This window comes from Callithrix jacchus, chromosome 16 (assembly GCF_049354715.1).
Source record: "Callithrix jacchus isolate 240 chromosome 16, calJac240_pri, whole genome shotgun sequence".
In the NCBI taxonomy this organism is placed as follows: Eukaryota; Metazoa; Chordata; class Mammalia; order Primates; family Cebidae; genus Callithrix; species Callithrix jacchus.
Window position 1 is genome coordinate 84,611,273 of NC_133517.1, and position 25,614 is coordinate 84,636,886.

General features: G+C 35.0%; 1 protein-coding gene across 11 annotated transcripts in view; it reads left to right on the plus strand.

Annotated features, from left to right (window-relative positions):
- CSMD3 (CUB and Sushi multiple domains 3) overlaps window positions 1-25,614 on the plus strand; it is a 1,279,316-nt gene that overhangs the window by 879,448 nt on the left and 374,254 nt on the right. For all 11 annotated transcript variants that reach the window (XM_002759280.8, XM_017965625.4, XM_035276379.3 and 8 more), the window contains one exon: window positions 5,562-5,731. In XM_002759280.8, coding sequence (XP_002759326.1) covers window positions 5,562-5,731 — 170 coding nt within the window. The remainder of the gene's footprint in view (window positions 1-5,561; window positions 5,732-25,614) is intronic.

The window sequence follows — 25,614 nt, forward strand, 5'->3', positions numbered from 1 at the left end:
GAGCACAGTAGACCTTCAATAGTTTTCATGGAAAGCAGAAAAGATGAAAAGGCAATATCAGGTTATAGGAAATAGTCCGTATTTTTGACCGAAAATGATACATTTGATTTTTTTAAAGTTTTGAACTTAAGCTCTTCAGTTATGACTGCAAGTAACACACAAAAATATTCTATTGGTAACAAGAATTACCCTAATTCTGCATGTTAAAAAATAATAATAGAAAATGCATTAAAAACAAATGTTTAAGGGAAAAAAATGACTATGAAACTTCTTTGAAATTCTTCAAAAGTTTTTTTAAACTCTTGATTTATAAATAACTTTAAGTATCACGAGTTTGCACTTGGATACATACATGTATTGTATTTAGAGAGGCTAAAAGGTGAAAGCCAGTTAAGTACTATTATTGCCTAAGACGAACAAAGGAAAGTAAAAACAAGACTTTATGCAAGTAATACTAATGGATTCTTATGTTCTCAGCAGGGGTGTAAGGAAATTAATATATCTTTCTACCCTACAATTTCCATCCCATTCTGAAAATCCAAGTATTTAAAATGCCTATTTAAGAAAACAAAATATTTTTGACCAAAAGCTAACACTTTGTTTAATACTTCCAAGTTGAGAAGGCATCTTAGGAAAAGTGCTCTTAAAAAACAAATTAATCTCATTAACACATTTTGCCATATTTCACAATTTTAGATGCCCCATTTAAAAAAAAACTAACATCTGTGAAATTGGCATGTATCTCACAATCAATAAATATTATAGGATATTGGCAGCATTTTTGCTTTTTTAGAGACACAGAAAGATGCCTTTTATAATCAATGGTATCCTAATTTAATGAAACAAAATCTAGATTATATTTGGAATATAACAGGCTCAATTAGCTAACAAAAATGAAAAAAAATCTAAATTCACATGCAAGAAATAAATGATTGATTTTGATTTAATCCTTATATAATCCTCCATGAGCAAAATCACATATTATCATTATTTTTCTCCTCATAATAATTAAACATATGGAAAAAATATATTTCTGCTTAATGCCACACCTTGTTTGACTTGCATACTATATGTTTATGTTGGGAAACATTCTAAGTTTTTTGAACAAGCTAAATCAAGTATATTTTGTCTGCTTTCACAAAACAATTTAAAAATAAAGAGACTCAATTGTAATGAAAATTTAAAAAAACACTTGTGAACTTTACTGATCATAGACATTTTTCAGATATCCAAATTTCTGAAAACCATTTTAAGAGTTTAACTGAAAATATACAACTGTATGCACACAATACCTGCTACCAGATTTTTTTTATCCCAGTAATAGAATTTAATGATTCATGGGCTTATCTGTTTTTCAGTTAGTATGAAAATATTGAAATTCAATGGGTATCCCTACTCTAGTGAATTCTTCACTTGTAGCAGTGACTCTTATCATCAGATTTCAGTACACATTTCTTTCCCACTCCAATCCAACTAACACCACATTTATCAACATATTATTTTCATATTCAGCAAAGACTTTCATATTGGTAACTTGAATAGATATCCTAATCTGCATGTTTAAATAAAAAATTATTTTATATGAATAGGATTTTATATGAATAGGATTTTTTTTTCAGAAAAGTCATCATATACAATATGTACACTGCACAGAAAATATTTATATACTGAAAAGAGTACTAAGTACTGATTCTCCAAAAACATTTTCCTAACACTGCTAAATTATGTAATGATTTTATATTACTAATTTTTGTGTTTTAAAGATGATACCATCCCCCACTTCAGATTAGAGAGAGGAAACATTACTGCCTATTAATAGCTGTACACTGATTATTTTGTAGAAAATCCTTATTATCAAACATAGGCTTTATCAGTTAGCGTCAAGAGCATAAAATTCACTCTAGGCCAACATATGAGAGAAACAAGGTCCTGAGCTTATGTTAAAATAGGAGGAAGTGTGCTCACCTCACCTCCAGAAAACATTGCAACCGTGAACCCTGAAGCAGTGGTTTTCTGATCCAAAATCTCAAAACATTTTATAAATGTAGCTCATTCAGTCTCCCCTTTTGTTCTTCATAGTCTGCAACCAACATCCCAAGCCTTAAAGACAAAAGTATTTCTCCATCACGAGAACAAGCAGCTCACACCTAATGACTTCTCTATTTATACGCACCTAAGAAAGAATATTTCTTCCCCTATCACACCAGATAAACATCCTCGGAGACCTACCTTTAGATTAATCTTGCACAAAGAACGCTTTTTCATACCAGGTCTTTCAGTTCCGAGGATCTATCATTATCTCTTCCATCCCCCACCTCCTCCAATGATGTTTTTAAATATGTTCCTTCTGTTTGGAATATTTTTCCCCCACTTGCCTTCTCCCTTAATCCTTAATTTACTCATCCGTTTTCAAATTGCAGTACTTCAGAGAGTCTTTCCTGACTATTCAGGACAGGCCAGGGCTCTCAGTTAAATGCTTTCACATAATATATTTTTATTTGAGTGATTGTGTGATAAACATCCATCTTTTCCACTGGGAAGTAAGTCCCATAAGAGCTTCAACTACTTCCCCCACCACCCAGTAAATAATAAATATTTTATAAATATCTATGTAATCAATCAATTTATTTTTTCCAAATAAGAGCCTTCTATCATTTGCCTCTAGCCACTTCAAATATCTTACAGTACATTCCCAACCAAACAAATAATAAATTGTAATGATCTCATAGTTTCTTATTGTGACAGATTTTTCACACACTTGTTTATTTTACATATACAGGGATACCCATTGAATTACATTATTTTTATAGCACCTGAATTAAAACCTTAACATTGACATAATCTTTTGAGTCACAGATTTGTGACTGTTCAGTAATAGTGGTATCCTGTCCACAAACGTCACTTTGGCTGGGAGATAACTTTTTCAACTAGCCTTTACCAGTTGGATCTTTGGGACCTCCTTTACTCAAACTCCTCTTTCTCATGTAGTTGACATTTTCACATATAACATTGTCTTCCCTTGTATCAACTAACCATTCTCCTCTCTTGTAGTTAGCTGGTCTACTGCTAGTTCCCTTTCTCAATTTTAACATGTTTTAAGAATATTCAGTCACAGTTTGCAAATACTTATCTTCTCAGTTTGCCAATATTTATATTCTCAGTTTAAATAAGCTCTATGAAAACTTGCTATGCTAGTCATGTTATATATAATGAAAATCTTGAAGTTATGATATTTTTGCTGGGCATTCATAAGCATGCAACCATGACTATAAATTTGTGAGAATTATCCCCTATATTATGGTGCGATGTTGCTTTTTAAAAATTTCATATACTATCACAGCCACTTGATGCTGAAAATAGCCATAGCAGTTTAATTCCTATAAAGTAACTTTCCTTATGAGCCTTAATTTTCTTTATTCATATCTCTTGGGACCAGAGGTCGTGTTCACATGCAGAGAAAATAGCATGTTCAAATGCTCAAAGTGTGAGACTATGGCCAAGGGCCTGTAGTAGCTTAGGATAGTTAAATTGTAAGGTCCATGGGAGAGAAAGGTAGGTGATGGCTGCTGAGATCACATTTTAAATGGCCTTGTATGACATTCTCTTGATTTTCACTTGCTGATGATGACTTTTTAAGCAGAATGATGATGATTTTAAGCAGCTGATGATGATTTTAAGCAGAAACCACAAGATCAGATTTGCAATTGAAAAACATTGTGTCAGGTTTTTACAGAGAAGAGCTAAAACCGTTTATATTTTCAAAGCCTCATAATTTTGTAAAATAATTTACATTTCCTTCTAAATAACCTAGTTGACAAAAATATATGATCATTCTAGATCACCTGTATTATCTGGAATACATTTGTCTTCATGCCCCCATAAACATACCTATATTCTAACAAGCTAATAGAGAGAAATAAGGGAGATTTAATGTAAATGATTTCTATTAAGTCATGGACTCCTGGCATTCTGTTGCATGATACAGATAAAATTTTCTCAGCAGTTCACAGAGGCATAATATGAGGGAGAATCAAGTTGTTACACAGCATAGAATAATTAAAGGTGTAGCAAACTCCAGAAGCCTACACTGGAGCAGCTGCTACCTGATCAACATTGCCAAAGGCAATTTAATTTTAGGAAAACAAAATCTTATGCCACATTAAATATATGTTGCTGTTTTTTACTTTATTGTTTTTGTCATTTTGTTCCTGCATTTGTAAACTGGTTTGGTATTATAATTGTATGCAACTAAAAGCATAAAGACACATCTATTTGTTGAACGTGTTTAAGTAACATTAAAATCAAAATAATTTAAACCAATTTTGGAAGTTTGATTTTTTTTTTTTGTCTTTAAAAGGAATTTGGAGGAACCCTTTATTGTGTAACACCGGCTGTTAGTATCACACCATTCGTTTTTATTATTATTTCACACAATGTTTATATTATACTGACTGCTTCTTCTTGATCATTTTTATTTCATTAGACTTTTGTTTCTATTGCTTTGTTTTTGTTAATGTTTAAGCATTTAAAAGGTAAAGCAATTCATTATTCACCTTGTTGTCTACTTTCTCTGAATATTCCCATAAATCGTTATTTTAAAAATCTTATTTCTAGAAAAAAAAACTTGCCTTTTCTTCATTTTCAGTTAAATATTTAAAACTAAATATTTTTGCCCTATGATTTGGAAAATGAAGTAAATTATTAGATAAGATAGAAAGCTGAGTTCATTGAATTTCTGAAATATATTTAAGAATTGTTAAGACTTATTGCTTGCTTTTGCAATATTGCCACAGCCTTTTATATTGAAATAAATCAAAATCAAACTAAGATTGTTGGGAAAGTCTCACTTTTTCCGAAGTGTTTGGTTACTTCCTCTAATTTTGCAAAGTTTGTCCTGAAGAGTTAGCAGTACCGTTTTATCTATAATTTTCGAAATTGAGAAAGGTGATACAATTTCCAAAGATGCCAAATTTGTTACAATTATTGGTTAGCTATTATTACCAGGGAGTTTGACTATTATACCAGTTTTCAAAGATAATGTAATATTTGATTCCCTTTTATTATTGAAATTCTTGTGTGAGTGCAATACTGAGTATTAAAAGAAAAAAGAAGGGCCAAATTAATTAAAAAGGTAAAAATGTTTTAAAAGATCAAATTGGAATCATTTAAAACAAAAATTAATTTATTTCCCTTTTATTTAAAAGAGTTAAATTATAAATTTAAGTGTATTAAATTTATCAGAAATCTACCAATGCAAAATACAGTCTTAAAATCTTGTTCTCATCCTTTCCTGTGCTATCCTTTAATCCAGGGGGAAAATTACTGAAACTATTGTGTATTTTCATTTGTACACAAGTATCCTCTCCATGGGCTGTAGTCTCTTCCTCTCATACATTATTTGAGGAGAAAATCAATCATTTGCAACATTAAGACATTTTGTATATTATTTTTCTGGTAGGCATTAGATAAAATAAAACACATTACACTTCCATACATAACATTGCTTGAAAATGATACTGCTATCTATTAAACTGTATTTCAATATTCTGTTTTACCTGCAGCTGAATGTGGTGCATCTGCAACAAATAATGAAGGAATTTTGCTTTCTCCAAATTATCCACTCAACTATGAAAACAACCATGAATGCATTTATAGTATACAGGTTCAAGCAGGAAAGGGAATCAATATTTCAGCCAGAACATTTCATTTAGCACAAGGAGATGTTCTTAAGGTAGGTGAACTAAGGAATACTTGTATTTTGATTATTTTTAGTCATTATGTATACATCAATAGACAAATATATACATCTAAGTATGTGTAGTTAAATATATATATTATTAACCATAAGCTGATTCTGCCATTCACATATTCAAATTATACATTAATTATTATTTTCCTATTATTATTTCCATTGAAATAATCTGTTTTGTTTCCAATGTTTATTTATAATAAAAGGTAAATTTTTATTTTATGATACATAAATGTTAATGTTTCAGTAATAAAAAATAAGAAAGCTTTAATGTCCAATATCTTGTCTAATAAATATTATGTATAAAACATCATCAAATGACCACCATGCAATGTGATGGTCATTTCTTTAAGAAACATAATAATGTTTTGTTTCTATTTGTATTCTATTGTCTATAAAGTAACATTTATTTTCTTTAATATATAAAGAATCTTTTGCATTTATGACTACAGATACATTTTATGAATATATAAGCCTAACAACTTAGTGTTTATCAATTAAGAAAAGAATACTTTGTTGATAATGACTATTGGTGTAAACATTTATTTAAACAGTTTGAAATAATCAAATGTTTACTTTTCTAAAAAGATTACATTTTGGCAGATAAATATTTTTATAGTTGCTGATTATATTTTCAATACAAATATTTTGGTAAATGTAGTTTATATGAATTATTAGAGTAAAATTAAACACTTCCAAAAATCACATTTAAATATTTTTTTCAATAATTATATAGTTTTTTTCCTACTTGTTAAGGTTTTCTTAAGCCAGGTGAAAAATTTATTATACTTACCTTTTCACAAATCTTGAAAAACCTGTTTGGTTTTCCAAATTGGCTACAGCAGGATAATTTTTTTTTTTTTTTTGAGATGGAGTTTTGCTCTTGTTGTCCTGGCTGGAGTGCAATGGCACAATCTCAGCTCACTGCAACCTTCACCTCCCACGTTCCAGCAATTTTCTTGCCTCAGCCTCCCGAGTACCTGGGCTTATAGTCATGAGCCTCCACGCCTGGCTAATTTATTGTATTTTTAGTAGAGATGGGGTTCTTCCGTGTTGGTCAGGCTGGTCTTGAACTTTCAACCTCAGGTGATCCGCCCACCTTGGCCTCCCAAAGTGCTGGGATTACAGGTATGAGCCACCTCCCCCAGCCGAAAATTCTTTTTTAAGCAATGATTTTAACGTTATTAGTTTCTTTTTTAAGAAATAATATTATTTCATGATAATTGATGGCTCTCTAACAGAATAACATGATATGCTTTTAAAATTTGTATAGGCTTTGGAGAAATTTTCCCACAGTGTATCTAGATGTACATAATTTCAATATTAATTTAGGACCACCATATGCACTCTTATTTTCCGCATTTTTCTCCAGCTGGCGACACAATTCACTTTGTAAAACTCTTCTACCTCTAATTAATTGTTTGGGTGTTTCTGTTAAAAGAAGTTATAAGTTTGTTCAATGGTAGTCAAAATCGAGATTAATAGGATGCTTGTACATAGAACTTAGTGCTTTTTTTTTCCCCTCAAACTATCTATGGAGAGAGGGATGTATCAAGGCATAGATAAGATCTGTGAGCTAGTCTAGCTACTACTCTATATTGCACAACCAACAATAATAAACATGTATTGGTGAGCTAAAATTCAGGAAATGTTTCTTCACATCTATCACTCCTGCTTATTATTGCTCTTTCTAAAATATTTATTTGTGATGCTTAAAATTCATCCATTTGTTTTCTATACTGATATTATTTGGAAAATTTATTTGGGATAACAGATAATTATTTTTAATAATAAAATAAAACTTTCTACTCAAGGTCTTACTTATTTGGAGTAAAGCCACATACATTTCTCATATGTGTTACCTTGAGAAGGGTAGAGCATCAGTCATAAGTGACAACAGGGGGGGATTTAATAGGGAGCAATGAAAGAAGGCACATACACACAAAAATACTCAATTTAAGGCCCTTTAATGGATTTCTTCAAATATGGATTTCTCTTATATGTGTAAACAGTTAAAAACTTATGTCCCCAACAATTTTTAAGGATTCTGTAATTATCCAAGTGTATACAATCCCCAAAGTTGAAGATATTATGTATACTAAATATTACAATAGAAACACACCAGTTCAAATATTATATACTAAATATTAGAAACATACCTTCTACTCAAAAACTTGCTGAGATTTATTTTGAATTGTTACTTAAAAACAATTTCATCAAGCCACTCTATAAAGACAATTTAGAGTGAACTTTTAGATTCCACATTTTTTTTCTTTATGGTCTCTCTGCCAGAATGAGAGGTAAGATGCTTAATGATACCTCATTCTTCCCTTTAATCCCATGGGCAAAGTTAAAAAATACCCTTTGACATGGACACATTTAGTTATATGCAAGCAGAAAGGTGAACCCTTAAAAAGATATATGATTAATTCTCAAAAATTGTGGAGCCCAAAATCATCTTAGGGTGAAAAGTTATTTGCCTAACTGAAAACTAATTCTTGAAAGTTAATCTGCTTCTCCAGTACTTTCTAATATTAAACCTAGTGGAGTCAGATTCCTCTATTTAGACTGCAATATAATAAGAAATCAAAACAAATAGCCCATTATAGAACCCTCTGCCCCTTGACTGAGAGAATTTAAAATTGTTGCCTTTTCTTTTATGCCGTAGAATTGATCACATTTCTTGGAGTGACACCGTCTTGTAACCCTTATATGAGAATCAAGTTTAGGAGGAGAGATTTTTTTTTCTGGTTTCATTTTCTATGTGACATAACTATATTGCATTCTGACCAAAACAAAAATAACAGTAACAACAATAATATGTGTGTGTATCATCATCTATTTCCATGACAAAAATAACAGTAAAAACAATAATATGTGTGTGTATCATCATCTATTTCCATGCAAACATTCATGTACAACTTTCATCTCTGGGAGTTCACTGTCCAGGATAGCACTCACATGCTCACTCACCTGCCGTCTTTTTCCCTCTCTCCTTCTCCTTTCTTTCTATAAAGACCTTTAGTTATTTAAAGCCACACCAGTAGAGTTACACCAGTGAGACCCAAGAGTAAACCATCATATGACTCCTCTAGTTTTGTTTTGTATTGGTTAAGTTTTGATTTCTGGAACCTCTTTCAGGTTTTGTGATTCAGTTTGTCTACATGTGGGAATTTGTATTTTTATAAAGCACTCTAGGTTATCCGATGACGATCAATGTATGAATTATGATTATAACCTTATTTGTCTCCAGTGTTAAAATGAAGAATGTTCATACCTCAAAATATTTTACTGTAGTGTTTTAAGGATAACAGACTCTTTCTCTAATAATAAAAGTTGACTTCAATATTACTAGATAATTTTGAGTCATTAATTTTATACCAGATTGAAATTTTTTTTGTAAAACTTTTTTGTGTCATTTGTCAAAAGATGATAAATAATTTTGATACCATCTGAAAAAATCTTATTTAGGCAAACAGAACATTTTCTAGCCATGTAAAATAATAATAATAATCAAAATAAAATAAAAATTCTAATGGTGATTCTAACTTAAAGTGAAAAGGAAATTTTACTGTATCCATTCTGAATTGAACAAAAATGGTGCAGAATGATCATTTAGGAATCTCCCTTTTTTTTTCAAATTGCTCACTTAATCGGTATTTTAACCTGTTCGCTATGATCAACCTTGGCTAATTATGTGTTTTTACAATGGTGATAGAACAAATATGTAACTTTCTATCCATTATTGTGTAGGAAACTCTTATACTTTTGATACTTTGAACTATTAATGTTTACATATGGGAATAGTAAGTGTGGTAAGTGACAATTTTCTTGGATGCTACTTACTTAATTTTGGAAAATCTTAAGGCAACACCACAGGTAGGTTTGGATTTCACTTGACACTGAAGCTTTAAGAAATATAAAAAGATATTTAAACTGTATTTTGTTTATTAAAAACCCTTTAATGTTTACATTAAAAAGAAACTTTGAAACATATATGCCTTAAAGTACATTAACAGAACAGCACAACCAATGCAAAATCTGCTGTGATTAAATCCAGTTTCTGTCTAAATGATCTCTCCCTATTTCCACTTGAATGACTAATTGGAATTTCAAAGTTTACCAGTCCAAAACACACATCTCCTCTCTCCTCATGTTTCTCTATTTCAGTAGATAGAAACTAGTTACTCAAGGATGAAGAAGAGTTCATTCTTGCTTCCTTTATTCTTTCACATATTGTCCATCAGAAAATTCTGTGGTCCTTTTCCTCAAAGTTCCAGAACCAGTAATTTCCCATCTTTGTAAATTACCTTGGTCTAAATTTTCATCTCTCACTTGGATAACTGACATTGTTTCTAACTAATCACCCTATTTTCACCATCTTAGATTATGTGAGCTGTTATAACAGAAGAACTTAGATTAGGTGGCTTATAAATGACATAAATGTATTTTTTGAAGTTCTAAAGGCTGGTAAGTTCAAGAATAAGGCACTAGTAGATTGTGTCTGATGAGGGTCATCTTCCTCAAAGAGTCATTTTCACATTGTTGACTCCATGGTGAAAGGGATGAATAAGCTCTTAGGGGTCTCTTTTACAAGGGCACTTATTCCATTTATGAGATCTGCCCTCATGACCAGTTTGCCTCCCAAAGGCCCCATCTCTTAATACTATCACCTTGAGGGTTAATATTTTAACATCTGAATCTGGGGGAATGCAAATATTGAGACGATAGCATACTCCATGACTGTTTCCAAATCAACAAAAAAGTGGCCTCTTTTTATGTTATGTCTTGGCTCAAAACTTTTTTATGTTTCTCATCTCATTATAAGTAAAATTTAAAGCCCTTATCATGACTTAGAAGACCCTATGATTTGGTGTAATTTTAATGTGCATGATCTTTTCTCCTGGCCCTCTTCCTCTAGCTCACTCCACTCCAGGCATAATGTCCTCCCTCTAGTTTTTATAATATGCCAGGCATGCTATATTAGGCTTTTTTTTTACATTGCTATAAAGAAATACCTAAAGCTGTATAATTTGTAAGGGAAAGAGGTTTAATTAACTCACAGTTCTGCAGGCTCTACAAACATGGCATCAACATCAGCTGGCTTCTGGTGAGTCTCAAGAATCTCATAATAGTGGCAGAAGGTAGGGGGAAAGTGGTGTATTACATGGTGAAAAAGGTAGCAAGAGAGTAAAGGGACAAGGGATTCCAGACTTTTAAACCACCAGATCTCATGTGAAATAACTGAGTGAGAACTCACTTATTACCCTGGTGCTAAGTCATTCACAAGTGTTCTGTCCCCATGATACCACCACCTTCCACCAGGCCCCACTTCCAGCAATGGAATCACATTTTAACAAGAGATTTGGAAGGCACAAACATTCAAACCACATCACACACTCTAACACCAAGCCCTTTGGTCAGGCTATTTCTTCTGCTTGAATGTTCTTCCTCAGGAAAACCACATGACATTCCAGCAGTCAAATGTCATATGATCAGTCTTCAATGGACACTTCTATAAACTAGTAAATTCACCTCCACCATCTCTTTCCATATTAGTAATCTGATTTATTCCTCTTCATAGCACTAATCTACAACCTGAAATATCATGTATTCATAGTTCCATCCTTTACTTTTGTCTTCTCCAATAATATGCATGCTGTAAGATAGCAGGAACCATGTAGCTGCACTCTAACTCCAGCATCTAGGAACAATGGTTGTCCTAGAAGAGCATGTCCTATTGAGCATTATAGCAAATGCTCAATAATTTTTTCTTTCTTCTAGAAAGGACACATTTACATAATTTCAGCAACTTTCTATGTAAAGTAAGAGAAACATATTTCCTTTCTAATTAAATTCATCTGTTTTTGTTTCTAATATAAGAAGAGTAAATATATTTTTATACAACATAGGTACTTCTAAATATTTCCCACATTGCCATGCCATTTTGTCCAAATATAGATTATAAGATTCAGGGTTATATTTGGTGATATATTATTAGATAAACATGCCCACTCAATCAACATTGCACAAGTGTATTCTAACCTTTGAAACATATTATGCCCTAATATTTTTCCACCCACCTATTTTGTCACTTTAGTGTCAGGTAAACCTAGGTTCAAATCCCAAATCTGTCACTTAATAGTCCCACATTGTTGAAAAACTGACTCAATATTTCTAAATCTCACCTTCCTCACCTGAAACATTCTGATAATAATAAAAACTTACATCCAGGATTGCTGTAATGACTAAATAATGTTTTTAAATTAAATGATTTTATAAAGCATTAAGCACAGTGCCTGTCCCTGGAAATATTTAGTAAATATTTGTATAATAGGAATACATGTCAGAGTCTGGATCAAAATTTGCAAGAAATGTTGCAAAAGATTTTTGTGTAAATGACCTAATTTTTATTTTCAATAGTGTTTTTGCTGGGCAGTGGGAAAATCAGTCTAGGTCAATTCAGGATAAACTCAGTCAATTCTGTATTTGCCAATTCAACGTCTGCAAATATTTTGGCATCGAGATTTCAAGTTGTCAAAAATGAAAAGCGCATTTTGTCCTAGAGCATTATCTGTATGTTGCAGCAGCTGATGAGCTCTCTCATTTGCTACTTGGTTTGAAGTCAGCAATAAAATTGGGCATCCACTGTTGGGTCCTAGTTATCCCAACTGCAAAACATCTTAGTATCTACCAGCTCCCCGTAGTGTATTGTGCTCTGCTTATAAGAAGCACATGTCAATTACTCTGTACATGACACTGAGCTACAACAGAATTCCATGTGGCTGGCTCAGGCTCAATTACCTCACCAATGCCACATATCTGTTTTTTGTTTTTGTTTTTGTTTTTTTTCCTACCTCTTTCCTGCAAGCATGTTTGCCATCTTTCTGGGCTCCAGATGGAAAGCCAGTTACATGTTCCCTCTACTGTCTAATTCCTGGTATTCTATCATTCCTCCACCCCAAAAGGGTCCTGTCTTAGAAACCTAAATCAGAATCTAACTAATTTGTTCTCTGGTTAACTCATCCAGGGAATGTTTGTCTAGTTTGTTTGGGATCTGATTATTTTATGCTTTTCAAGGGGCAAAAGATATGGCAGAAATACTGAACTTCCTTAGTCATCCTCACTTGTAAATGTGTAATCTAGTTAATTCTTTCAATTAACATTTATAGGAAGGGTTTATTACTATGTAGGCTCTATGTAATCAACATCAAATCATAACAAACAGTCCCTCAGACCACAGTGCAATCAAGTTAGAACTCAGAATTCAGAAACTAACTCAGAACCGCATAGCTTCATGTAAACTGAACAACTGGCTCTTAAATGTTGACTGGATAAACAATGAAATGAAGGCAGAAATAAAGAGGTTCTTCGAAACCAACGAGAATGAAGACACAACATACTAGAATTTCTGGGACACATTTAAAGCAGTCTCTAGAGGAAAATATATAGCAATACGTGCCCACATGAGAAGCAAGGAGAGATCCAAAATTGACACCCTATCATCAAAATTGAAAGAGCTAGAGGAGCAAGATAAAGAAACCCCTCAAAACCTAGCAGAAGACAAGAAATAACTAAGATCAGAGCAGAACTGAAGGAGATAGATACACAAAAAAGCCTTCAAAAAATCAATAAATCCAGGAGCTGGTTTTTCAAAAAGATAAACAAAATAGACAGACCACTAGCCAGATTAATAAAAAGGAAAAGAGAGAATAATCAAATTGAAGCAATAAAAAATGATAAAGGGAATATCACCACAGATTTCACAGAAATTCAAACCATCATCAGAGATTATTACAAACATCTCCATGCACATAAACTAGTAAACCTGGAAGAAATGGATAAGTTCCTGGAAACTTGCCCCCTCCCAAGCCTAAACCAGGAAGAAATCGAAACCCTGAATAGACCAATAACAAGATCTGAAGTGGAGGCAGCAATTAAGAGACTACCACACAAAAAAAGCCCAGGTCCAGATGGGTTCACAGCCGAAATCTACCAGACATACAGAGAGTAGCTGTTAACATTCCTTCTGAAACTATTCCAAATAATCCAAAAAGAGGGAATCCTTCCCAAATCATTTTATGAGACCAACATCATCCTGATATCAAAACCCAGCAGAGACTCAATAAGAAAAGAAAACTTCAGGCCAATACCATGATGAACATAGATGCAAAAATCTTCAATAAAATACCGGCAAGTCAATTGCAACAGCACATCAAAAAGCTTATCCATCCCGATGAAGTAGGATTCATCCTGGGGATGCAAGGCTGGTTCAACATATGCAAGTCTATAAATGTAATTCACCACATAAACAGAACCAAAGACAAAAACCACATGATTATCTCAATTGATGCAGAGAAGGCCTTTGACAAAATTCAGTAGCCCTTTATGCTAAAAACCCTCAATAAACTATGTTTGATGGAACATATCTCAAAATAATAAAAGCTATTTATGACAAACCAACAGCCAATATCATACTGAATGGGCAAAAACTGGAAGCATTCCCTTTGAAATCTGGCACTAGACAAGGATGCCCTCTCTCACCACTCCTGTTCAATATAGTATTGGAAGTTCTAGCCAGAGTAATCAGGCAAGAAAAAGAAATAAAGGGTATTCAAATAGGAAAGAAGGAAGCCAAATTTTCTCTGTTTGCAGACAACATGATTGTATATCTAGAAGTTCACATCATCTCAGCCCAAACTCTCCTGAAACTGATAAGCAACTTCAGCAAAGTCTCAGGATACAAAATCAATGTGCAAAAATCATAATCAATATTGAATAGCTCCCATTGTCAGTCTGGTAGGATGAAAACTGAATACCAATCAGAAATACTATTTTCTGTTTTCATTGTTGCTGAGCTTTCATGTTTTCTGTTTTCATTGTTTGTTGTTATTTTCAATAAAAACGTTGTTGCTGTGTTTGTTGTTATTTTCTTTCTTTAAATTGTTTTTTTAATTTTTTTATTGCATTTTAGGTTTTGGGGTACATGTGAAGAACATGCAAGATTCTTGCATAGGTATACACGTGGCAGTGTGATTTGCTGCCTTCCTCCCCATCACCTGTATCTGGCATTTCTCCCCATGCTATCTCTCCCCAACTCCCCACCCCGTGCTGTCCCTCCCCTATTTCCCCCCAACAGACCCCAATGTGTAGTGCTCCCCTCCCTGTGTCCATGTGTTCTAATTGTTCAACACCCACCTATGAGTGAGAACATGTGTTGTTTGATTTTCTGCTTTTGTGTCAGTTTGCTGAGAATGATCCATGTCCAGGTTCATCCATGTCCCTACAAAGGACACTAACTCATCGTTTTTGATGGCTGCATAACATTCTGTGGTGTATGTGTGCCACATTTTCCCTGTCCAGTCTATCATCGAAGGGCATTTGGGTTGTTTCCAGGTCTTTGCTATTGTAAACAGTGCTGCAATGAACATTCATGTGTCCTTATGATAGAATGATTTATAATCCTTTGGATATATACCCAGTAATGGGATTGCTGGGTCAAATGGAATTTCTATTTCTAGTTCCTTGAGGAATCGCCACACTGTCTTCCAAAATGGTTGAACTAATTTACACTCCCACCAACAGTTTAAAAGTGTTTCTATTTCTCCACATCGTCTCCAGCATCTATTGTCTCCAGATTCTTTTAATGATCACCATTCTAACTGGCGTGAGATGGTATCTCAATGTAGTTTGATTTTCATTTCTCTAGTGACCAGTGATGATGAGCATTTTTTCATATGTTTGTTGGCCTCATGTATGTCTTCTTTCGTAAAGTGTCTGTTTATATCCTTTGCCCACTTTTGAATGGGCTTGTTTGTTTTTTTCCTGTAAATCTGTTTGAGTTCTCTGTAAATTCTGGATATCAGCCCTTTGTTAGATGGGTAAACTGCAAAGATTTTTTCCCATTCTGTTGGTTGCCGATTCACTCTAGTGACTGTTTCTTTTGCCGTGCAGAAGCTGTGGAGTTTCATTAGGTCCCATTTGTCTATTTTGGCTTTTGTTGCCAATGCTTTTGGTGTTTTGGTCATGAAGTCCTTGTCTACTCCTATGTCCTGGATGGTTTTGCCTAGATTTCCTTCTAGGTTTTTTATCATGCCAGGTCTTGTGTTTAAGCCTTTAATCCATCTGGAGTTAATTTTAGTGTAAGGTGTCAGGAAGGGGTCCAGTTTCTGCTTTCTGCACATGGCTAGCCAGTTTTCCCAACACCATTTGTTAAACATGGAATCCTTGCCCCATTGCTTGTTTTTGTCAGGTTTATCAAAGATTGTATAGTTGTAGATATGTTGTGTTGCCTCTGGTGCCTCTGTTTTGTTCCATTGGTCTATATCTCTGTTTTGGTACCTGTACCATGCTGTTTTGATTACTGTAGCCTTGTAGTATAGTTTGAAATCCAGTAGTCTGATGCCCCCCGCTGTGTTCTTTTTCCTTAGATTTGACTTGGCTATGCGGGCTCTCTTTTGGTTCCATATGAAGTTCATGGTGGGTTTTTCCAGTTCTGTGAAGAAAGTCAATGGTAGCTTGATGGGGATAGCACTGATTCTGTAAATTACTTTGGGCAGTATAGCCATTTTCACGATATTAATTCTTCCTAACCATGAACATGGAATGTTTCCCCATCTGTTTGTGTCCTCTCTGATTTCGTTGAGCAGTGGTTTGTAGTTCTCCTTGAAGAGGTCCCTTACATTCCTTGTGAGTTGTATTCCAAGGTATTTTATTCTTTTTGTAGCAATTGTGAATGGCAGTTCTTTCTTGATTTGGCTTTCTTTAAGTATGTTATTGGTGTAGAGGAATGCTTGCGATTTTAGCACATTGATTTTATATCCTGAGACTTTGCTGAAGTTGCTTATCAGTTTCAGGAGTTTTTGGGCTGAGGCGATGTGGTCTTCTAGGTATACTATCATGTCGTCTGCAAATAGAGACAATTTGGCTTCCACCTTTCCTATTTGAATGCCCTTTATTTCTTTTTCTTGCCTGATTGCTCTGGCTAGAACTTCCAGTACTATATTGAATAGGAGTGGTGAAAGAGGGCATCCTTGTCTAATGCTGGATTTCAAAGGGAATGCTTCCAGTTTTTGCCCATTCAGTATGATATTGGCTGTTGGTTTGTCATAAATAGCTTTTATTACTTTGAGATACGTTCCATCGATACCGAGGTTATTGAGGGTTTTTAGCATAAAGGGCTGTTGAATTTTGTCAAATGCCTTCTCTGCGTCAATTGAGATAATCATGTGGTTTTTGTTTTTGGTTCTGTTTATGTGATGAATTATGTTGATAGACTTGTGTATGTTGAACCAGCCTTGCATCCCTGGGTGAATTCTACTTGATCATGATGAATAAGTTTTTTGATTTGCTGTTGCAATCGGCTTGCCAATACTTTATTGAAGATTTTTGCATCTATTTTCATAATGGATATTGGCCTGACGTTTTTATTTCTTGTTGGGTCTCTGCCGGGTTTTGGTATCAGAATGATGTTGGTCTCATAAAATGATTTGGGAAGGATTCCCTCTTTTTGGATTATTCAGAATAGTTTTAGAAGAAATAGTACCAGCTCCTCTTTGTGTGTCTGGTAGAATTCGGTTGTGAACCCATCTGGACCTGGGCTTTTTTTGTGTGGTAGGCTCTTAATTGCTGCCTCGACTTCTGACCTTGTTATTAGTCTATTCATAGTTTCAGCTTCCTCCTGGTTTAGGCTTGGGAGGACACAGGAGTCCAGGAATTTATCCATTTCTTCCAGGTTTACTAGTTTATGTGCATAGAGTTGTTGGTAATATTCTCTGATGATGGTTTGAATTTCTGTGGAATCTGTGGTGATTTCCTCTATATCGTTTTTTATTGCATCTATTTGGTTGTTCTCTCTTTTCTTTTTAATCAATCTGGCTAGTGGTCTGTCTATTTTGTTGATCTTTTCAAAAAACCAGCTCTTGGATTTATTGATTTTTTGAAGGGGTTTTCGTGTCTCAATCTCCTTCAGTTCTGCTCTGATCTTAGTTATTTCTTGTCTTCTGGTGGGTTTTGAGTTTTTTTGATCTTGCTCCTCTAGCTCTTTCAATTTTGTTGGTAGGGTGTCAATTTTTCCATTCTCCTCATATGGGCACTTATTGCAATATACTTTCCTCTAGAGACTGCTTTAAATGTGTCCCAGAGATGCTGGCATGTTGTGTCTTCATTCTCATTGGTTTTGAAGAACTTTTTTATTTCTGTCTTCATTTCATTGCTTACCCAGTCAACATTTAAGAGCCAGTTGTTCAGTTTCCATGAAGCTGTGCGGTTCTGGGTTGGTTTCTGAATTCTGAGTTCTAACTTGATTGCACTATGGTCTGAGAGGCTGTTTGTTATGATTTCAGTTGTTTTGCATTTGCTGAGCAGTGCTTTACTTCCAATTGTGTGGTCAATTTAAGAGTAGGTGCGATGTGGTGCTGAGAAGAATGTATGTTCTGTGGATTTGGGGTGGAGAGTTCTGTAAATGTCTATCAGGTTTGCTTGCTCCAGGTCTGAGTTCAAGCCCTGGATATCCTTGTTGATTTTCTTTCTGGTTGATCTGTCTAATATTGACAGTGGAGTGTTAAAGTTTCCCACTATCATTGTGTGGGAGTCTAAGTCTCTTTGTAAGTCATTAAGAACTTGCCTTATGTATCTGGGTGCTCCTGCATTGGGTCCATATATGTTTAGGATTGTTAGCTCTTCTTGTCGTATCGATCCTTTTACCATTATGTAATGGCCTTCTTTGTCTCTTTTGATCTTTGTTGCTTTAAAGTCTATTTTATCAGAGATGAGAATTGCAACTCCAGCTGTTTTTTGCTCTCCATTTGCTTGGTAAATCTTCCTCCATCCCTTTATTTTGAGCCTTTCTGTATCCTTGCATGTGAGATGGGTTTCCTGGATACAGCACACTGATGGGTTTTGGATTTTTATCCAATTTGCCAGTCTGTGTCTTTTGATTGGTGCATTTAGTTCATTTACATTTAGGGTTAATATTGTTATATGTGAATTTGATACTGCCATTTTGATGCTAAGTGGCATCAAATGTTTTGCCTGTTAGTTGTTATAGATTCTTTATTATGTTGATGCTCTTTAGCTTTTAGTGTGATTTTGGAATGGCTGGTGCTAGTTGTTCCTTTCTATGTGTAGTGCCTCTTTCAGGAGCTCTTGTAAAGCAGGCCTGGTGGTGATAAAATCTCTGAGTACTTGCTTGTTCGCAAAGGATTTTATTTTTCCTTCACTTATGAAGGTCAGTTTGGCTGGATATGAAATTCTGGGTTGAAAGTTCTTTTCTTTAAGAATGTTGAATATTGGCTCCCACTCTCTTCTGGCTTGTAGTGTTTCTGCCGAGAGATCTGCTGTGAGTCTGATGGGCTTCCCTTTGTGGGTGACCCGACCTTTCTCTCTGGCTGCCCTTAGTATTTTCTCCTTTATTTCAACCTTGTTGAATCTGACGATTATGTGCCTTGGGGTTGCTCTTTTGCGGAATATCTTTGTGGTGTTCTGTGTATTTCCTGCATTGGAGTGTTGGCCTGTCTTGCTAGGTGGGGGAAATTTTCCTGGATGATGTCCTGAAGAGTATTTTCCAGCTTGGATTCATTCTCTTCGTCCCCTTCTGGTACACCTATCAAACGTAGGTTAGGTCTTTTCACATAATCCCACATTTCTTGGAGACTTTGTTCATTCCTTTTTGTGCTTTTTTCTCTAATCTTGGTTTCTCATTTTATTTCATTGAATTGGTCTTCGACTTCAGATATTCTTTCTTCTGCTTGGTCAATTCGGCTATTGAAATTTGTGCATGCTTCGCGAAGTTCTCGTACTGTGTTTTTCAGCTCCTTTAATTCCTTCATATTCCTCTCTAAGTTATCCATTCTTGTTATCATTTCCTCAAATCTTTTTTTATATCTTTTTTTAAGTTCCTTAGTTTCTTTGCATTGATTTTATACATGTTCTTTTAGCTCACTAAAGTTTCTCATTATCCACCTTCTGAAGTCTAATTCCATCATTTCGTCACAGTCATTCTCCGTACAGCTTTGTTCCCTTGCTGGTGAGGAGTTTTGGTCCTTTCTAGGAGGCGAGGTGTTCTGGTTTCAGGTGTTTTCCTCCTTTTTGCTCTTGTTTCTTCCCATCTTTGTGGATTTATCCACTTGTCGTCTGCATAGTTGCTGACTTTTTGATTGGGTCTCTGAGTGGACACCCAGATTGTTGATGATGAAGTATTTCTGTTACTTGGTTTTCCTTCTTCCAGTCTAGCCCCTTTGCTGTATGACTGCTGAGGTCCACTCCAGGCCCTGCTTGTCTGGGGTGCACTTATAGCAGCTGTGGAATGGTGAGGGATGCTACCAGTTTCTTTTTCTGCTATCTTTGTCCCAGGATGATGCCTGCCAAATGTCAGTCTTTTGGATATAGAGGGTTCAGGGAGCTGCTTCAGGAGACAGTCTGTACTTTATAGGAGCTCAATTGCTGAGCTGTGAGCTCTGTTGTTCATTCAGGGCTGTTAGGCTGCTATGTTTGATTCTGCTGCAACCGAGTTCATTAAAAAAACCCTTTTTTTCTCAAATGCTCTGTCTTGGGGGGTTCGGGCTTTATTTTTGTATGTCCGTTGAGGTGTCCTGCCCAGCTAGGAGGCAGTCTAGTCACTGTTTGCCTGCCAAGGCTCTGCCCTGCTGTTGTTTAGTTTGCCCTGTTGCTGCAGGCTCTGCTCTCCTGCTGCGGTCTCTGCCACGGGCTACACCCTGCAGCAGAGTCTGTCTGTTGTAGCGGGTTTCCTCGGCAATGGCAGGCTGCATCAGCCGTGGGCGTGTATCTCAGTAGGGGCGGGTTGCCTCGGTAATGGTGGACGCCACTCCCCCACAGAGCATCTCAGGGACTGTCTTCACTGGGAGCGTTTGGTATCGCGGTTTTGTCCATCCCACTGGGCTACCCCAAATGCTGTGTCCCTGCAATTTCCTGGGCTGGCCCACTGTCCAAGTCCCATTCAGTCTCAAGTCCAGCCCTCTCAAGTCTCAGGTTGCCAGTTCAACAGGGAATCCGGACAAGTGCACCCTGTGGGGAGCACTGGGTAGGGCCGGCTGCCACCACCACAGCTGCTGGCTTCGCCAGGCAGTACCTCTGCCTGGCGTCCTGCGTCTCCTTTATACTTGGGAATTTCCCCGTTCTGTGGGCAACAAAGATCAGTCTGGAAATGCAGCTCTGACTCACCTCTCCGTGGATTCAACCAGAGCTTCAATCCTGGGTTTTTCTCACAGCGCCATCTTGAGTCCTCCCAGGTTTTTGCTTTTTATCCAATTTGCCATTCGGTGTCTTTTGATTGGTGCATTTAGTCCATTTACATCTAGGGTTAATATTGTTATGTGTGAATTTGATTCTGCCATTTTGATGCTAGCTGGTTGTTTTGCCTGTTAGTTGATGCCAATCTTCATGTTGTTTATGCTCTTTACCATCTGGTATGTTTTTGGAGTGGCTGGCACTGGTTGTTCCTTTCTATGTGTAGTGCCTCTTTCAGGAGCTCTTGTAAAGTAGGCCTGGTGGTGACAACATCTCTGAGTACTTGCTTGTTCACAAAGGATTTTATTTTTCCTTCACCTATGAAGCTCAGTTTGGCAGGATATGAAATTCTGGGTTGAAAGTTCTTTTCTTTAATGATCATGAATATTGGCCCCCACTCTCTTCTGGCTTGTAGGGTTTCTCCTGAGACATCTGCTGTCTTATGGGCTTCCCTTTGTGGGTAACTCAACCTTTCCCTCTAGCTGCACTTAGCATTTTTCCCTTCATTTCAACCCTAGTGAATCTGTGGATTATGTTCCTTGGGGTTGCTCTTCTTGAGGAATATCTTTGCGGTGTTCTCTGTATTTCCTGGACTTGAATATTGGCCTGCCTTGCTAGGTTGGAGAAGTTCTTCTTCTGGATAATATCCTGAAGAGTATTTTCCAACTTGGATTCATTCTGTTCGTCACATTCAGGTACACCTATCAAACGTAGATTAGGTCTTTTCACATAGTCCCATATTTCTTGGAGACTTTGTTCATTGCTTTTTATGCTTTTTTCTCTAATCTTGCCTTCTCATTTTATTTCATTGAGTTGATCCTCAACCTCTGTTATCCTTTCTTCTGCTTGGCCAATTCGGCTGTTAAAACTTTCACATGCTTTGTGCAGTTCTTGTGTTGTTTTTCAGCTCTGTCAATTCACTTATATTTCGCTCTAAGTTGTCCATTCTCGTTAGCATTTCGTCAAATCTTTTTTCAAGGTTCTTAGTGTCTTTGCATTGGGTTAGAACATGTGCTTTTAACTCACAGAAGTTTCTCATTACCCACCTTCTGAAGTCTGATTCTGTCATTTCATCACACTCATTCTCCATCCAGGCTTGTTCCCTTGCTGGTGAGGAGTTGTGATCCCTTGTAGGAGGAGAGGTATTCTGATTTCGGGTGTTTTTCTCCCTTTTGTGCTGTTTCTTCCCATCTGTTGTTATTTTCAAGTCAAAACTAAGGACAATGTTCAGAAATATAAGGGAATATAGCAGAAAATTAATTTATTGTTTGAAAAGAATTTATTCTATTCCAAAATTCAAGGCAATCTTTTTACCATGGTTAGCATTGTGTAGTCTAAAGACTTCTTTCTTATGAAAAATGCAGACTATGGATGATTATGGAGAAAAACCAGTAAAGTAACTCAAAATTGCTTTTGAGACTGGGAGAGAAAAGGTTAGTAGGAATAATGTCACATTTATGAACAATTAGATACTCAAAAGACTTAATAACATTTTGGTAGAGATATGATAAGGTTATTAACCTGTTGCTTTCTAAAGTGTCTTATATTCAAATTTCTTTCCTATCTATGTGTGAGTCTTTGGGAGTAGCACTTGTGAGAGCCTATTGTTGAATTTTCAGTAATTTTGAGAGTCGATTGTTGAACATAGCCAGTACCAAAAATTAAGTTATATTACAATTAGATTGTAATTAAATTACAATTAAATTAAATTGAAAACAAGAGCAATAAATACAATTTTTTTATTTTCTAATTATTTTACTACTTTTGCTATTATCTGTGCTTTTGAGGTTATTTATGCATAATGTATCTCTATGATAGATATAACACACCACACAGTGCCCTTTCTGATCTCTTCCAAACTCCACATCCAATGACATCACACACATTCACATTCAATGATAGCTTGATGTCAGCCAATGGGAGTATTTACACTGTAGAAATTGGCAAATGCTACAAAACATGGCTTAACTTGTTGTTTGTTTATTATGTAGACTTAAGTGGAAGCAGGTTGTATCTGTGGCCATTACATTGTCAGCAGCATGAAATATTGAAGACACACATTTTCCAGTATTTGAAAATGATTATTCAGTTAACCTAATTAGTTGCTCCTGCCATTTATAAACTAATGAAGTCCTGATATAATCCTGCTTTTGATTTTTCACTTTCCTTTTATTTGTTAACATTAAAAACTATCAAGCGATATTTATTTAGAAAATACTCTTGTTTTGTCAGTTGCAATAATAAATTGCATACACAAAAGTTTGGCAAAAACAAAATCATTCTGTAAAAATCAATTAGCTATGTGAAATGTACAATCATAATTTTTGTATATTTTATTACTATTTATACATTGCTTGACCCCTCCCTAAAATCAGGGATTGGAAAACAACAGTGTGTGAGCCAAATTGCGCCTGACACCTGGTTTTGTAAATAAAGTTTTATTGGGAGAAAGCCATGGCCATTTATTTACATATTGTCTATGGCTGATTTTTTTGCCACAATGTCAGGATTTAGTAGTGGTGACAAAGATGGTATGCTTCCGAAAGCCTAAAATTTTATTATCTAACCCTTCTTAGAAAAATTTTGTCAATATCTCTTTATTGCAATAAATGTTATTTTAAAAACTTATGTGCAGGTATACACATTTACCAATTTTGTTTGTTTGAGAGCTGGTTGTTAAACTTTTCCCAGCACACCGGTGATCTCATATGTCCAGTACACATTATCTGCCAATTTTGCTTACTGTTCATTGGAATCTTCGCTCAAAAGCACTCTCAAAATGCCAATTTGTACAGTCAGTTATGTTAGGCCTCATAAAACCTTTCATCCTCTTCCATTAAGGATAAGGAAGATAAAATGATTTGTAATAAGCTGCAGAACTTTAATGTAGAGTTAGAACTTCAACTCTGTTATATAACCAAAAAGTGAATGCCCTGAAAAGCTGGCCCTTGTCCTTCACTAAAACATACTAGCTCATATAATTGAAAATACATTATGTAGCTATTTTGGAAACCTAAATAACTGAATGCAAACAACAGTTCTTCTGCTCTATTTTATATTATCTTTGGAGAGAATATAATAAGTTTTATAAGAGAGCCTTTTTTGATTGACAATTGTAAAAATTATTTTTTATTTTATATGTAAACTTGACATCTAACTCACCTTTTTAGAAAATGTATTTAATTTCCAAATAAACCTATAAAACAAATGACCAAAAATGAAAATGCTAGGATCCAAGAGGAGGAATAATTTGGAGGTTTATATGATTATACATATGTGCATGTGTAATTTCTCTTTTCACATTTTACTTTTATATTCACTTTCTGTTTTTGGATTCAGGTGACACTTTACTTGCTAATCTTCAGATAATTGAGTTAGGATGTGCCTTGTATTTATATATTCATTATATCATTCACGACAGCAAGAGTTTTGAGTGTTGATAAGTAGTTTGTCATAATACAGTTCAGCCTACTGGATTTAGGGGGTCTGTACACCATAATTAATTTCAGTCCCAGATTTATTACAAAAGGTTTGGTAATTAAAACATGGCAATATTAAATACTAGTTTGTTCTGTGGTAAATTATCAGACATTGCAACCTCTTAACAAATTAGAATCTCATCAAAGAATTTCATTAACATTACAAAAGCCATCAATGCCTTTCATGATGTTAATCCTTAAGTCAACTTAATAATAACAATATACATTAAAAAAAGAAAAGGGAGATTAGGCTTAAATAAACAAAAACACACTTAAAGGTCTTGATTTTAATTAGAATAGAAATATGAACAGTAAGTCTCAAATAAAAGTCCTATTGCTCTAGTCAGACCCAATTTAATCATTCTGTACTGGATATTTGCTTTTGAACAAAAGGCATATTTTATTTGTTTTCTTTTCTTATTTGTATTATTGTGATATGGTTACTTCAAAAGTAATTTACCTTTAGTTACACTGCTTTGTCCCTTTATTATCTTTATGTTTTCTTATATTTGACTACATTTGAAGGGTTTCATTTATGAGTAAAATAGCATTGACTTAATCATTACCATAAAACTCTTCTCTTTTTAAAAGCTTCCTAATTAACACTTGCCTCTCATTTTGATTTGGCAATTTTATGTATGCTTCCAGAATTTCATAGTTGAATGATCCAGTTTCATTTTATTTAGATGATTATAGTGCAATTTCTACAGTATTTGTTTTCTACCTTTTGACTCAACAATGTTAAGTAAACTGTAGTTAACAGATTTTGGTGCTGAAATAGATTCACCCAGCTGAACTTAAATAATTTCTTTTCTTGAAAGCATTAGCTCTTTTATTATGACCTTTCTTTAAATAATTTTTTAAAATATATCTTATAAAAAATTTCCTTTCTTAAAAAAAAGTATACTGCCTGGTGTAGTGGCTCATGCCTGTAATCCCAGCATTTTGGGAGGCCAAGGTGGTGGAGATAGTTTGAGTCCAGGAGTTCAAGTCCACCTGAGCAGCATGGCAAAACCCCATCTATACAAAAAATACAAAAATTAGCCAGGGTTGGTGGGGCATGCCTGTAGTGCCAGCTACTTGGGAGGCTGAGACAGGAGTGTCACCAGAGCTCATGGAGGTTGAGGCTGCAGTGACCTA